General features: G+C 18.8%; 4 protein-coding genes and 1 non-coding gene across 5 annotated transcripts; 2 read left to right on the forward strand and 3 right to left on the reverse strand.

Moving 5' to 3' along the window:
* Nucleotides 1-804: 804 nt before the first annotated feature.
* Nucleotides 805-6,858, forward strand: PF3D7_0609900 (conserved Plasmodium protein, unknown function; the record flags this gene model as incomplete). The annotated part of the gene is made up of 1 exon (XM_960996.1): nucleotides 805-6,858. One exon carries the CDS (start codon nucleotides 805-807, stop codon nucleotides 6,856-6,858), a length of 6,054 nt encoding a protein of 2,017 aa, XP_966089.1.
* A 1,149-nt stretch (nucleotides 6,859-8,007) lies between these two features.
* PF3D7_0610000 (mitochondrial ribosomal protein L19 precursor, putative) lies at nucleotides 8,008-9,178 on the forward strand (the record flags this gene model as incomplete). Its single annotated transcript, XM_960997.2, has 3 exons — nucleotides 8,008-8,010; nucleotides 8,120-8,468; nucleotides 8,589-9,178. 3 exons carry the CDS (start codon nucleotides 8,008-8,010, stop codon nucleotides 9,176-9,178), a joined length of 942 nt encoding a protein of 313 aa, XP_966090.2.
* A 628-nt stretch (nucleotides 9,179-9,806) lies between these two features.
* Nucleotides 9,807-11,465, reverse strand: PF3D7_0610100 (pre-mRNA-splicing factor SLU7, putative; the record flags this gene model as incomplete). The annotated part of the gene is made up of 3 exons (XM_960998.1): nucleotides 9,807-10,969; nucleotides 11,118-11,219; nucleotides 11,396-11,465. The coding sequence occupies 3 exons, from the start codon at nucleotides 11,463-11,465 to the stop codon at nucleotides 9,807-9,809; spliced, it is 1,335 nt and encodes a 444-aa protein (XP_966091.1).
* A 1,197-nt stretch (nucleotides 11,466-12,662) lies between these two features.
* Nucleotides 12,663-15,545, reverse strand: PF3D7_0610200 (RNA-binding protein 25, putative; the record flags this gene model as incomplete). The annotated part of the gene is made up of 1 exon (XM_960999.1): nucleotides 12,663-15,545. One exon carries the CDS (start codon nucleotides 15,543-15,545, stop codon nucleotides 12,663-12,665), a length of 2,883 nt encoding a protein of 960 aa, XP_966092.1.
* Nucleotides 15,546-17,805: 2,260 nt separating this feature from the next.
* On the reverse strand, nucleotides 17,806-18,219 carry PF3D7_0610300. The gene has a single exon (XR_002966614.1). It is a non-coding gene; the product is annotated as an uncharacterized ncRNA (non-coding RNA).

Raw genomic sequence — 18,219 nt, forward strand, 5'->3', positions numbered from 1 at the left:
ACCCTTTGGTATGTTTCCCATTTTTTAGTTGTAGTCATTTTTATATTTTTGAAAAAAAAAAAATAAACTAAGTATATAAAAAAAAAAAATTTTTTTGAATGCTTTAATTAATGTTATTTTCTTTTTTTTTTTTTTCCATTTTACCATATGGTATATTATATAAAACTAAGCAATTTTATTTTGCATCCACAAAAAAAAATATATATTTATGTTCTACCTATATTTTATATATATTAGCATACAACATAAAAAATATGTTGCCAAGGGGCAAAATAGAATGAACAAATTTATAACTCTTTTTTTTTTTCCCGAAATATAACTATTAATATTATATTTTTAATTAATATTAAATTTTTAAGGTTTATATTAAAAGATAATTTTTAAAAAATTATTAATGGGTATTATAAATATATATATATATATATATATATAATATATTATGTATATTATTAAATATACCATATAATTAAAATTATTTTATTTATTTTTTTTATAAAATATAAATCAAAATAGATTTATATATATATAAATATATTTACCTTATTTTTTAATGTCAAATATTAAAATATATATATATATATATATATATATATATATATATATAAGTTCTTTTCAGAGTATAGAAAAAAAACAAAGGAATGCTCTAAAAAAAAGAAGAAATTTCAAAGTGTTTATTAAATTAGATAATATGAAATATCGTCAAGGTTATACAATTCAAAATATTTTTATATATTTATATATTTATTTATATTTATATTTACATTTATATATGTATGTATTAATATAAAAAAAAAAAACAGTTTTATGATGGATGAGAACCATAAAGATGATAACATTCATTATGATAAAGAGTCTTCTTTATTTATTTATGATATAAACAGCGATAAAGAAAAAGATGAAGAAAAAAAACTTGGTGAAAGTAATAAATATAGTAATATTGAGCAGAATAATGTAAATAATAACAAATTAGAAAATAATGTGGATGATGTGAATAATGATGATGTTTTAAAATATTATAATATTGTAAAGAACAATAAAATAAATGACGAGATTTTACAACTTCAAATTCAACATTTATTAAATTTTAATAAGAAAAGTGAAACATATGAAGAAAAACAAAAAAGAGTTATGTTAGGTTATTTAAATGATGATGATATTGATTATATGTTATATGACAAGAGCGATGAAGAATTTCTTTCTAATTTTATGGAAGATTTGAATAATTTTAAAAATATACATTTAATAGAAAAACATGAGTCGAATATAAAAAAAAATGGTATAATATATTCTATTGATTATGAAAAGATAATATATAAAGAAAGAAGATTACCAGATATAAATAATATGAATATAAATAATATCTTGTATTATTATTTTTATTCTAATCAAGAATATTTAATGAATATAAAAAATAGAAACATTTATACATACGATTCATATATATTTGAAAACGATCAAATGAGTGATTTTTCACAAGATGAAAAATATAATTCTTATAGCGATAGTCAGAGTACTATTAGCGATGAAGATTTATTATTATTAAGATATGATGATAATTCTGAATATGACGACGAGGCAAAAATATATATGAATAAGAAAAGGAGAAAAAATAAAAGAGATCGGAAAAAAAACAAAAGGGGAAAAGGAAATAAAAAGAAGATGATTCCTGTTGAAAAAAGAAGACACCATAATAACATGTACGATAATAATAATAATAATAATTATGATGATGATGATGATGATGATAATGATAATGATAATGATAATGATGATTATAAATCATATAAATATAATGATAAAAAAAAAAAATATAATGAAAAACTTTTAAAAACAGCTGAACCATCTAAAATGAATAAAGAAATTGAAGCAATGATGAATAAAGCTAATAATTGTTATATTAATCAAAATTTTAATGAATGTATTATACTTTTAGAAAAAGTTATAAAAAAATCACCATGTTTACATGATCCTTTTCATTTATTAGGATTAATATATGAAAGAGAATATAAAAATTTGAAGAAAGCTATTAATTATTATTTAATAGCAGCACATTTATCGCACGGAGACTTTTTATCTTGGTATAATATTATTGATTTATGTAAAATAGAAAAAGAATATAATGTAGTTATATATTGTTTATATAAAGTATTAAAATTTTATAAAAGGAAAAAATATAAATGTAAAAAAAATTATGTTGAATATGATGAGAATAATGAATGGCAACATAATCAAAATTTTATTAGTAATAATATAACGTATGATACTGTTAATCTGCATGATAACATATTAAATATGTGTGATGATGTGGTATGGGGAAATAAAGAAATTAATACCCACAAAGAAAATAATAATGATGATGGTAATAATAATGTTGATGGTAATAATAATGATGATGATAATAATAATAATGATGATAATAATAATAATAATTGTAATAATAATAATTTTTATGGTTATAATAAAAAGGATGATTATTCTTTGAATAACCAGTTTGATAATTTTATGAGACACATATATTTTAATTTAGCCTTTACATATATTTTGTTAGAAGATTATAAGAATGCCTTAAAAAATTTATTCATCTTGAAAAATAATAATTATTCTTCCTATGATCTTATTATAGATATATATATATGTATTTGTTTAGTACACATAAATAACGCTAGTGATTGTTATAATTTTTTAAAGAATATATATGTATACAATATATGTAAAAGAAAAAATGAAGAAAATTATTCATATTCATATCAAGAAAAAGTTCTTATATGTTTGTTAATGCAAACACAAATATTAAATAATAAATATGATGAATGTATATTTGTATATAAGACATTAACAAAAGAAAATGATTATGTACATATAGATATTTTTTTACAATTTATAAAAGCAGTTATTATGAGAGGTCACATGGAATCATCTTATTTAATTCGAACTCATTTTTTACAAATAATATTAGCAAGTTATTATCTCTTTGAAGACATTATATATTCTTTAGGGGACACATATTATTTGAAAAATATGTTTGAAGGAGCAATATATTTTTATACACTTATATATAAAAAGAGGAAGCATACATATTTTAAAAATATTAGGAGTATAAAGAATGGACATAAAACAAACTCAGGAAATAATAAAATAAATGACAATAGAAATAATAAAATAAATGACAATAGAAATAATAAAATAAATGAATCTATCAATGATTATGTCAATTTCAATGTAAATAATAATCCTCAGAATAATCATACATCTGGATGGAATACACATTTGATGACGAGCTTAAAAAATGAGAATTCAACTAAACATCCTAATTTTTCTAATATTTATTTAGAAAATGAAGAAATGAATAATATGATGTATAGTCAAATGGATAATATTATTTGGTTCGATAATAAAATTAATTTTATACAAGTAATTTATAAACTTGTAAAAAGTTATTATTATATAGAGAATTATATAAAAGCAGAAAAGATCATTTTGAAAATATTAAATAATGAACATATAGAAAAAAATAATATTGAGATAGATTTAAAAACTTTATATATTGATATATTATATAAATTAAAAAAATATAATGAATCAATTAATGTCTTATTAAGTATAAGAGAAAAAAAGTTAAGATTTATATGTTCCATTCCTAAACCTTTAAATAATAAAGAAAGAGAAATTTTGTTATTAAAAATTTTAAATAAAAAAAATAAATTATTATTATATACACAACATAATAATTATATATTACATATATTTTATATTTATAAACAAAATAAAAATTATAATAGTACAAATTATCAATATGATAATTATTTATTAAATAAAGATATTAACGATATTATACAAATTCAGAAAAATATATGTTTCTGTTATTTCTGTGTTAAATATAATTTTGTAATATTAAACTATATATATCTATATAATATCTTTCATATTTTATATAATAAACAAATCAACTCTTCCTCTTTTATGAAAAATAAACAAATACTATGGAACATTTATAAATTTAGAAAATATTTACAATATCTTACCTCATCCTTTTCTATTCTTAAAAAGGGAAAAAAAGTTCTATATGATTGGGATATTATTCACAAAAATTTTCAGTCGAAAGAAACGAAATTATTTTATAAAGGTGTTATGATAATAGATATCAAAAATTTTATATATGATAATAAAAAGAATAATCGTAATGATGATATTAATCGTTATGATGATATTAATCGTTATGATGATATTAATCGTTATGATGATATTAATCGTTATGATGATATTAATCATTATGATGATATTAATCATTATGATGATATTAATCATTATGATGATATTAATCATTATGATGATATTAATTGTTATGATAAGGGTGATGTTAATGTTTATCAAAACATAAAGGAGAATAAAATCGAAGAGCATAAAAAGAAAGAGGATGGAGAAGAGCCTTTTCCATGTGCTCAGAAATTATCTAATGCAAGTCTTATTAATAATAATAATAATAAGGATGATCATCATATTAATGATAAAAAGAATAACGTAATTATAGAGGAATTTTATAAAAATATTTACAAATATAAATGTAATATAGAGTCTGAAATATTAAACAGCAAAATAATAATGAAATTTTATAAATTCAGTTATAATTTTTTTTATTTATTATATGAAATGGAACGTGACTTCAATAGAATACAAACATATATGGAAAAAGAAAATTTAAACTTTCGATCAAAAAATAATCAAAAGAATAATGTTGAAATGAATAAGAAAAAAAATAATGAATATGATGATCATAAGAGGAATGAAGAAGCACCAAGTTATGGAAAGAAAATTCTTATGGATAATAAAATGGACGATGGTGATGATGATGATGATTATTATTATTATGACGACAATTACTTTAATGATAAATATAGTGATAAAGAAAATGATCATGATAATTATACACATATGAATGTTCATTTAGAAAATATTGAAAAATCACTTATCAACAAAACGAACACTAAAAATATGCAAAGATTTAGACGAATTTCATTTTTACTTACAAAAAAAAGATTAAATTTTTTTTCTTTTGAAAGTTATTTAGGTTTATATTTTAGCTTATTATTTCTTGAGGAATGCTTTTTTTTAATAAGTATTATGAATTTATATGAAGATTCTATACATATGCTAAGTGTATATTTAAGAAATAGGAAATCTAATAAAATGAAAAGTTTAACATACTTTAAATCTATTAAAAATGAATTCAAAAAATATCATATTAATAATAATTTACTAAATTTAAACTTTTATTTTTTTGATAATGTATATACAAATAATATAAGAAACGAAATCAAAAATGAATATTGTAATTTAAAACATATGAACAAATATATCGATTGTAAATATTATATTTTCAGAATAAACCTATTATTAAATAAATTATATATATCAGCTGGTAATTATGATAAACAAATTAAATGTCTAAACGATATCTATATATTTAATAAAAAACAAAAAGAAGAGTATAAAATTTTAAAATATTATAGTGATATAGTTTTAACAGGGAAATTTTGTCATGATTTTTTAACATCCATATCAAAATCAAAAAATAAAAACATTTTAATTAGCTTTAGACTTTTTCTTGTTAGGTCTATACATTATAAGAAATCTAATCCATTCCTACTATATTTAATAGGACACATTTGTAATATCTCTTGTATGATCACTAATGCTGTTCATGAATTTACGAGAGCATATACCTTTCTCTTAAAAAATAGGAGGGAAAATAAAGAAAAAATGGATAATTTTAGGAACCAGGACGTAAAATGGATGAAGAAGAATAAACATGAAATGGTAAATGAGGAGGAAGACCAAGAAGTGGACGACGATGATGATGATGATGATAACGATGGAGATGACAGTGACGGGGATGATAACGATGGAGATGACAGTGATGGGGATGATAACGATGGAGATGACAGTGATGGGGATGATAACGATGGAGATGATAGTGATGGGGATGATAACGATGGAGATGATAGTGATGAATTCTTATATGATTATCCATATAATAGAAATATACAACAAGAAAAACTTATAACAGGTAGGCAATTTGATGATGCTAATAGTTATGACAACAGTGACAAAGGAGACCAGGGAGAACATGATGATAATGAAGATAGATTTTTGTTTGCTGATTTAAAATTAAGTAGTAATAATAATAAAGAAAAAGATGAAGAATATATAAACAGTTTTGAGAATATATGTGATAATATTAATTTTTTATTTAGCTTAACTGTTTCATATTTTAATTATTCGAGTTGTTTTCGAGTGGAAAATAGGGAATCAGTTATTATGACTTCCTTTTGTTTATTAAATGAATATATATATAAAAGATATGAACAGAAAATATTAAATAAGAAGAAAAAATATAAAAAATATTCACTTTTTTATAAAATCTATAAATATATATATTTAGCTGAAATTTTATATAATCTTGCAAGAGCCTTACATCATTTATCTTATTATAATGAATGTATGAAATTATATTTAACTGTTATTGATTTGATAAAAGCAGCAGATAAAGAAATTCTTTGGGTTATAAAAAGAAATAATTTAAATATTAATGAAAGATTTATATATAATTATGTTATTAATATGAACAAATGTATGTGTTTTACATGTTTAAACTTTTCTTTTAGGAATAACAAATCATGTTATAATAAACTTATAAATTATTTTCTTAATTTAAATACCAAATATTCAAATTTTTATCTCCTCTTTTTTGATAAAAAACATCTTCTTTTCTCAGCGTCTTATAACTTGAGTGTTATTTTTAGAAAATTCAATCGTTTTGAGCAAGCCAAATATATATTAAATAATATCATCTGGGATTAAGAGAAAAATATTTGGACAAAAATAATATAATATATAATATATATATATATATATATATTTCAATATATAAATAATTTAACTGGTATATTTTATATAAACCCTTTATTTTAGTGTTATAGTTGTTTGTTTTTTAAATGAAAATTGGTTATTTTATAAATAGCCCTTATATATATATATATATATATATATATATATATATATATTATTTATTTTTTTGATTATTTTTACCTTACCTGTTCATATTATTTAAAAAAAAAAAAAAAAAAAAAAAAATTCGTACTTTATATAATTTTTTATGTATGGTTATATTTTTTAAGAATATATATATATATGTTTGATTTGTTATTATATATATATATATATAATATGTATTTTTTTATTTTTTTTTGTGTGCTTTAATTTTTCCGAAAGACTAATAATTAAAAAAAAAAAAAAAACTTAAAAATGATACCAATACATATATTATATATGTATATATAATAATGTTAATTAAATATTATGAACTAATTTTTCTTCGTTCGTTGGTGTGTATATATTATATCTAATAAAAGTGTGATATCTAAATATACATAATCCAAAGTAAATTCTTTTCTATAAAAATTTAAATGAATAAAATTATATCTAAATAATAAAATACACATATATATATATATATATATATATAAGTTTCTTCAAATTTATAAGAATGATATATATTTTAAAATAGTACATATTATATAACCCATTTTTGTAATGTTATTATAAAAGGTTCCTTAATATATTATACATAGAAGAGAATTAAAAAAAATAAAATAAAATAATTAACAAAATAACATAATATAACATATATTATATCATACATACATATATATATATATTTATTTATTTATGTTAGATATGGTTTAAGAGTGAATATCAAACATTTTATTATAATTTTTAAAATTATAAGGGATATTTATTCATAAACTTTATATACTTAACATAAAACGGTAAAAATTATATAAACAAATGTATATATATTCTTTTTGAATAAGTGAGTTTTATTTTATTTAATATATTTTTATTAGTAATATGTTAACAGAAATTTGTAATTGCAAATAAATATGTTCTTCCAATGTAAAGTTCTTTTAATTATTCTTATATAAAAAAATAACAACAAAGAACAAAATGATGGTATATAACAAAAATAAAATAAAATAAATAAAAGTATACTATATATATATATATATATATATTTGTGTGTGTTCATTAATATATATTATTTTTACTTTTTATGGTGTAGATAAAAAGATATATAAGAACCAAAGTAATTACGAGCTTAAGCAAATATAAATGTTATAATATAAATAACGATAAAACAGCAAAACATTGGCCCAACCTTGATTGTATTAATAAGGAGGAACATAATATAAATAAAAAAACGGAACGGGATAAAAAGAAAACTATACCATACTATAAAAACTATATGCATGATTTTTATAATAGACAATTAATGCATAACTTACATTTATCAGAAATGAATAAAATGAATAAATTAAGAAATTTTAAAATGCCCAAAATACATACTGGTGATTTAATTGAAGTTAAATATGAATTATCAAGATCACAGCAAACCTTTGCAATATTTCAAGGTTTGTATAAAATATATACAAAATATGTATAAATATATATATATATATATATATATATATATATATATATATATTTATTTATTTATTTATATTTATTTATTATTATTTTTTTTTTTAAAGGCTACTGCGTGGAAATTAGAAAAAAAAGATTAGATTCTTCTTTTATCGTTAAAAATATTTTTGATGGGGTAGGTGTGGAACAGCTGATTCCATTTTATTCACCAAGAATATTATATGTAAAGATTGTTAAAAGTTTACATAATATAAATGAAGAAAATATGAAAAAAGTTTATAAAATTAATAAACCAATTACAAGAGATTATAGATATATGTGGCAGTATAATTTTAGGGGGAAATATGAAAGACCCAGGGGACAACACAAACCAGGTATTCGATCCCTTGAACCTAAAATTCGAAGACGACTAGCTAAATTAAAAAAGAAGTATATGAGAAGAAGAATTGAAAGTAATTTGTCTTCTTATATATTTGGTGGTATATATGCCCAGTATACCAGAAAAAGGACGAGGTTAGTACGAGCAGAAATTTATAGAAGAATGCTTATATACGCTTTAGATGAAGAAAATAGAAGAAAACAAAAATTACAAAAAAGAAGGGAAAAAGAAAAATGGGGTACTTTTAAAATTAATAGGAATAAGGGGGAAAACGCATTTATGGCTTTACCTTCTAATCATCCGTTGAGTCAAAAATAAAAGTATAACGGATACCATTTATGTGATTATTTTGTTATTATTGTGTTTTTATAATATAATGGAAGCAAATAATAAACACATTAATATTATACAAACATATATATATATATATATATATATATATATATATATATATATGTATAATATATTATTTGAATAATTATATGAAGATATAAAATATGTTCTAATATAAAAATTAATAAGTTATATTAATACATAAATATAATTATGTATATATATATTAAAAGTTTACAAAAAAAAAAAAAAAAAAAAACAAAGGGTAACAAATTAGAAAAGGTCATTTAAAAGAAATTATTATTTTTTTGTATTTCACATATATATAAATATATATATATATATATATATGTTGATTATTTTTTTCTATGGTAAATATGTAATGTTACACATATAATATAAACTTTTAAATATTTATAAATAAATGCATATTTCATTTTTTTTTGTTTCTTCATATGCATTATTTACTTTTTACATTTTTAATAATATGACATTATTATAATATATTATAATTTGTTCATTTTCTTATTTCTTATTTAATATTTAATATTTAATATTTAATATTTCATATTTATTATTTGTTCTTTTTCTTTTTCTTTTTCTTATTTTTTTTTTATGTTTGAAAACATTTATCATATTTGTTTGTTGAGGAGCAACATTTGTAACCCCATTTTTTGGTATGCTTATCATAATAGCTACCAAAAACTGATGAATGATCAAATAAATATATATCTTCTTCATATTTACTAGGTACTTTAATATTTTTTTTCATATTGTTATTATGTATTTGTTCGATTGGTTTATATTCTGTATATACTTCTGATTGTAAAAGTTCTTCTTGATTAGGTTGTTGTTCTTCATTATTTTGACATTTATATGTTTTAAGAATATCTTCTTGTTTTTTTTTTATAATTTTTTTTTTTTTTTCTAAATATTCTTTATACATTAATTCTAGTTGAGTTGGTTGAGCATTAAAATGTACATTTTCTCCTCTTTTATAACTTTCCCATGCAAAAACTTCTAATTTTTTGGATTCGATTGCATCATCTGTATTATTATAATAATTTTCACCTTTATAATAGTTATCATCATCATTTAGATGTTTTCTAATATTAGCAAAAGGATCTTCTCTCATACTTCTACTTTTCGGATCATAAAACGCTGAATTTAAACTTAGGTTATATAAATATTTTGCTGTATCTTCTCTTATTCTTAAATTTCTAGCTATGTTTCTATTTTTTTCATTTTTATTAATTGTACAGTTTTGGTTGTTCATAATATCAGGTTTCAGTTTATTATCTTCATTGGATGATTCATCCAAATTTTCGCTTTCACTACTTGATTTTTCATCATCATCATTATTATTATCACCATTATTATTATCATCATTATTGTCATGAGTTTTTTTTTTCTTTACTGATTTCTTTTCATACTGTTTCTTTAAGTCTTCTGCTTTTCTTTTTTTTTTTTCCTCAACGATCTTTTCATATTCTTTATAAATGTAATCGAAATTATTAACATTGTATCCAACCCATCTATCTCTATTACCATCATATCCTAAATCTTGTGTAACACAAATAAAATCTTCATTATCATTTTTCATAAAGTTCACCTTTTTTTTTCGAGTTCTTTCTAAACAATCTTTTTCTTTGTGTGCTACGCTTCCACAGTTTTTACAAAAATCTTGTCCCTTGTTATTATTTAAGAAAAGTTTTTTGTTCCGTTCTTCTTCTATTTTTATTTTATCAGATCCCTTATACCTTTGATGTTTCAGTCCTACCAAAACAAATAAATCAAAATAAAAATAAAATCACGAATATATAAATGTACATATATATATATATATATATATATATATTTATATATAACATATTAAATATATTCTACGCATACTTATATGTGTATACATTTTATTTCTTCTTACCCGGTTTTGTTTGATTTAAGTACCACGGGGCCTTAATAATATATTGTGGCATATGAGGGTTTATATCATTGCCTTCTTCATCTTTTAAAGCTTCCACCTTGCCTATTAAGAAATTTTAAATAAATAAATAAATAAATAAATACATACATATATATATATATATATATATATATATATATATATATATAAACTAACCAAATAAATATATAAAGATACAACATATATGTTATCGTTCTATGTATAGTCTTTTATTTTTTTGTTTATAATTTTTTCCCTACCAGCTTTCCTGGCCTCGTTTAATTCTAACTCCTTTTTTTTCTCTTCTCGAGTGGCATTTTTGGTATTCATTTTTTCATTTTTTATTTTTTTATTTTTTACATATTTAGCTCATATTTATATATAATATAAATGTATCCCAATTTTTATATATAAGAAAATACAAGTATATAATTAAATATATATATATTAATAATTAAATTAAAAAAAAAAAGAGTAACATCATAATTTTATAATATATATATATATATATATATATATATTTTGTTATTCTCAATTATCAAAAAAAAAAAAAAAAAAAAAAAAAAAAAAAAAAATAGAATAAATGAAAAATACTATGGTTTTATATATTTTTTCGTTAATATATATCATTTATTATATTTTAACATTTAATGAAAAATAAATAAATATATATATTTAGAAATATTAATAATTTATGCATATTTACTATAACATAAAAAAAATATACATAATTTTAAGTAAATCATTTTGAAATGTTTATTGAATAATTTATTATTATACTACTATTATTATCATATATTATATATTATATATATAAAATATTATATTATAATTTTTCATTTATATTTTAAAATAATTATATATATTTTTTTTTATGCCTTTCTACATTTATATATATATATATATAAAGTCAACTACTACAATTGGGAATAAAAAAAAAAAAAAAAAAAAAAAAGGAAATTCTTCCACATTTTAAATATGAACAAAAAAAAAAAAAAAAAGTTATATTTATTCCTTATTTTATTTTAATTTATAAAATAATATTATTTCATGAATATATTATATGGGAATATTATATAAATTTGAGAAATTTTATTTAAAAAAGAAAAAAAATATTTATATAAGAAAAAGTTTTAATTATTAAGAAGTTTAAATAAAAAACATGAATCATAATAAATATATAATCTTATATAACGTTTAAATGGAAACATAAAAAAAATAATAATAAATATAAAATAAAACAACGTATATTATTAAATTTATAAGAAAAAATTTACTACATATATATATATATATATATATATATATATTTATACATATAATTGTATAAGGTTTCAAAGGAAGGGGTAAAATATAAAAAATAATTATTCTTCCTATATTTGAGCGCAGTAATTTAAAATAAATGTATCCATATATCCTTATATCTATATATTTCTATATATATATATATATATATATATATTTATATTTATATTTATTTATTTAAAAATATTTCACAAGTGAATAACCCGAAAGTATTTATTTCATTCACATATTTTTATTTTGAATTTCATTTTGTACCTTGAGTTGTTCAAAAATTATTAGTTTATACATATTTAGAATAAATATCTTTCCATCTGAGTCTAAGAATTTTTCCGCTTCTACAAGCATATTTTTTGGTGAAGTTTCATTTAAAATTTGTTTAACAAAATAATTACTAATTTCTTCAATAATATCTTTTTCATCAGCACCTATATATTCTGTAATTTTTTTATAAATCCATGGTTTTAATTTTGTGCTTATATTATTCTTAAAATTAGGTATATTCCATTCAATTGGAAAATTAAAAATATGTTCTTCTGATGATGGTACTTTTTCTAATATTTTTTTTGAATTTTCAATAATATCAATAACTCTAACCTTTTCATTTTGTTGATCTTTTAATTCTTCTGTTTTTTTTTCTTGTTCTTCTTTGTTTTCTTTTTCTTCTTGATTTTTTTTATCCAAATATGTTGTGTCTAATTTTGATACGGGTTTAAGATTTTTGTTTGTTTTTTTTCCCTTTTCTTCTAAATATGTATACTCATCATTCGTATCAAGAATATTTAATGTGGATTGGTCATTTATATTTTGTAAATATTCTGAATGGAAATTTTTTTTTTTCTTTATATTTTGTTCACCTTCTTTGATATTTTCATATTCTGTATTGGTCATTTTTCTTTTGTAGTTATCATCATCTTTTTTTTTTTTTTTTTCTTCTTTTTTTCTTCTTTTTTCATACGAATCATATTCTGAGGAAGATGTATGAATATATTTTGATACAGATACCTTATCATCTTCCTCATCAGAATTATAAGAATATTCACTATTGTTATATTTATTATAACAATTGAACAATAAATTATTCTTATTATTATTTTTGTATTTTGTTTTATCATTTTTTATGAACACCTCCTTTTTTTCTTCCTCTTCATTATAATCATCATCTTGTGTGTAACTCTTGTCCCTTTTTTTTTTCTTTAATTTGATATGGTTATTTTCAAAAAAAGATATATCATCACTTCCTGAATTGCTTGTTAATATATTATCATTATTATTTTTATGCATATTAACAATAGAACTATTTTTATTATTATCATCCTTTTCCAATGTATAATCATTTTTATCATACTCATCTTTTCTATTATTAATATTATTTTCATTTTCTTCCATTTTTTTTATTTCCTCCATTTTTTTCATTTCCTCCATTTTTTTCATTTCTTCCATTTTTTTTATTTCCTCCATTTTTTTCATTTCCTCCATTTTTTTCATTTCTTCCATTTTTTTCATTTCTTCCATTTTTTTCATTTCTTCCACTTCTTTTATTTCATCCAACTTGTCTTGTTCATCTAACTCTTTTTCCTTTTTCCTTTTAGCTCTTCTGATTTCTCTCCTTTTAGAATTAGACATAGCGCTAGTATCACTTTCTCCCTTTAAATCAATTTCAATAAGTTTTGCAATATCTTTTTTTTTTGATAACAGATATTTATTCCATTCTTTGTATGTATCCTTTTTAATTTGTTCTTCTAATTCTATCCATTCTTTTTCTCTTTTATAAAATTCTCTTTCCAAATCTTTTTCTTTATATTCCGTTTTTTGTAATCGTTCTCTTTCTCTCCAGTTAATTTTATATTCTTTACTTATGTACACAGTTTCTTCTTCTTCTTCTTTATCATTATCATTTTGTTTATTTGTCTTTTGTTCAATGTTTGAAGAGTATGATGTATTAACACAATCTTTGAGGCTTTTTTTTTTTTTCTTATCCACTGTATAATCTGCGTCATCTGAAATGGAAAAAATATCATTACTACTAGTACAAATTATATTATTACTATTATTTATATTATTACTATATGTATTATTATTATTATTATTATTATTATTATTATTATATATATTATTATTATTATACACATTTGTGTTATTTCTTTGTTTTTTTATATAAACATTAGGTGGATCATTTTCATCATACAAATAATAATTATCTTCTTGAGTCTTTTCTCCATTTGAATTATCCTTTTTTCTTTTTTTTTTATTTTCATTTAATTCATTATCATTTTTCATAAAATTTAAAAATTCGTCAACGTTGTTTGGTAAGTTCCCATTTTGTTGTATATTTATATGTACTTTTGTATTGTCATTTGTATCAATATTATTATTTATATGATCATTTGTATTAATATTATTATTTATATGATCATTTGTATCAATATTATTATTTATTTCATTATTTATAATAGTATCATTTTCTTTTTTTTTCTCGTCACTCTCCTCATTAACCCTTTCTATAAATTTCATAATTTCCATCTTTTTAGTAGCCATTTCTTTATTAATATAATTTAATAGTTTCAACTTTTCATTTTCTTCATTTTCTTCACTTTTTTCATTTTCTTCATTTTTTTCATTTTCTTCACTTTTTTCATTTTCTTCACTTTTTTCATTTTCTTCATATTGCATATCTCTTTCTTTATGCTCTTCTTTTATTTCTTCCCTTTTTTCATACATAACATCGACAATCCTTTCAAACATTTTTTTCAAATTGTCACTACAATTTACTTTTAAATGTTTGTCGCCTAACTTTATATTATCTAAAATATTCATACACAAATAAACTTCATATATATCACTAAATTCACAAAATCCAAAAGCCATCAACTCATTTGTTGAAGGGTTTCTTTGTCTTTGCCATTTTATAACATTACCAAAAATTTCTAACATTTTTACCATATCATTATCTTCAATATATTTATCTATATTTCCTATATACATAACATTGTTTATATTCTTTACTTTATCATTTGACTTTTTAATATGTGAATCTTCCTCTTCTTCATTTTCCCCTTTATTTATGACAAGTTTTAAGTTATTATAATACACTTTATTGTTTATCATATAAACCAAAAAAAAAAAAAAAAAAAAAAATATATATATATATATATATATATATTATATTTTTCTCTTCTAATAAATATATAATATTATATATATTTAATATTGTATATTTTTTTTTTTTTTTTTTTTTTTTGGAGAAAGAGATTTTATAATGTTATTATATATTCCAAATTTGGCCATAAAAATATGGACATACAAACATAATATTATTTAATAATATTATAAATATTTTAATATATTACGAACTTGTGTTTTTTTAAAATAATGAACGTCGGTATGAATAAAAAAAAAAAAATAAATAAATAAAATAAAATAAAAAATATATTATTATATATATTTATATATATATATATATATATATATATATATATACCAAAATAATATAAATTTCTTAATCTTTATAAATCTTTTCAGTAAATAACAGTTCTATATATTAATATTAACTTTTAATTTATATTTTTTAATTTTAATAATTTGAATTTGAGAAAATTTTCTTTCTCTTCTTTTCCTAAATTATTAAGATATGATTATTTATATTATTCTCATATATTAAATTTTATCTCATTATTATAAAATATATACATTATATATATATATATATATATTATATTTATATGCATATATATAAACAAAATGTACATATTTGAGATACCCTTTTTGCATATAAAATTATATAATATGGAAGAACATTCATAAGTTTGTATATATTATATATGTTTTAAAATTTTTATAAAATAATTTTAAAATTTCATATATTTTCATGTTTAATATTCATTTTCCTATAAGGATGAAAATAAGGTAAATATATATATATATATATTATTTTATTTTTATTTTTTTTTTTCCTTATATTTATAAATATTATTCCAAATAAAATAATAATATGTATGTATATTATATGAATATAATTCATATTTGTTAATTGTAGACTCTCATTTCTTTTATTTTTAATTATATAAAATGTGAATATAATAATAATATTATATATATATATATATATATATATATATATATATATATATATATATTACGACCATTTTGAATATTTAATTTGTTACATGTAAATGTTTCTTTTTTTAATAATATATATAAGAAAATAGCATTAATGAATATACAAAGATTGGTTAAATAAGGAGTATATATATATATATATATAATATATATGAACAATTATTATGTATAGGAAGTTTCCTTTTGTTTCCTTATGTAGATATAAAATTGTTATCCGTTGTAATTTTATAAAACGAGGTCCTTATTCTACATACACATACATATATTATTTATATATATGTGTTGTAAAATAATTGTTCTTGTTATGATTAATAAGAATAAATCGAAGCAAATCAATTATATACCTTATGTATTGTAAATGTCTCGAATATAATACAACAATCTATAAATCTCACAATTTCTATGGTCTTATAATTATTTTATTTTATTTTATTTTTTTTATGTATTAATTGTGTGAACATAATTTTCATATATATATTAATACAAAAAGAAAAGTACATGTTAATTATTATTTAAAAGGTTCACTTGGAAAAAAATTTATAAACGTAAATAAAAATACTTTAAGGTGTCTGACCATTATAAATACATAATGATATATATATGAAATAAAACTTAGATATTTTCTCTTAACACATTATAATTATAATAATTTAATTATATAAAATATATCAAGTGTTATTATATATCAATGAACATAAATTACTTTTTACACACTAAAATAAAATACAAACAATATAAATATATATATATATATATATATAATATTAAATATATTTATAACAGATAAATGAATTTTAAACCCTTTTGTATTTTTTATTTACTTCTTATATTCACATATACTGTTAGAACTTTCCTTTTATCTTCCTTAATTTTTTCTTATTCAGAATGTTACAAAAAACATACACCATTCAAAATAATCACAGTACACATGAGATTATCTTTATTATGATGAAAATAGAAATACACACTAAAAAATAAAATTATAACACAATACTGTATTTTTAATAAAACTATATATATATTATATATATTTTTTGTGTTCTTTAGAGGATTATAAAAAAAAAAAAAAAAAAGGAAAAAAAAAATAAGCATTTAATTTTTTTCTTATTTCAGCTTAAGTTATACACATTTATTAAAACCTTTGTATTAAGTATATTTAATATTGAACCACACAAAATAAAGATAATAAATAATAAAATAATAGGAAATATTATAAGAACATTATATATATATATATATATATATATATATATATATATATAAATCCATATAAATATGATTAGGATAATTAAGTTACTAGTCATTTTTATAATAAGAAACAAAATAAAATCACTGTTCAGTAAACCTTTTTCCCTCTTTAAAAATATCTAATCATATGAAAAAATAGTACTTTATAAAAATGTTTAAGAACATTATAACAAAAACATATTAATAATAAAAGAATAACAATAAAAAAAATTTGAAAGTGAAAAGAATAATATAAACAGGAAAAAGATATTATAATAATATGCTGCTTCAACATTTATGATATGTATTACATCATACATATTTTATATAACTTATTTTATCCTTCTTTTTTTTTTTTTTTTTTCTATTCATAGCTATTATATATGATGTTTCATAAAATTTATAAATTATGCTCAAACTATTTAAAAAATATGTC

Source organism: Plasmodium falciparum, assembly GCF_000002765.6.
Source record: "Plasmodium falciparum 3D7 genome assembly, chromosome: 6".
NCBI classification, from domain to species: domain Eukaryota; phylum Apicomplexa; class Aconoidasida; order Haemosporida; family Plasmodiidae; genus Plasmodium; species Plasmodium falciparum.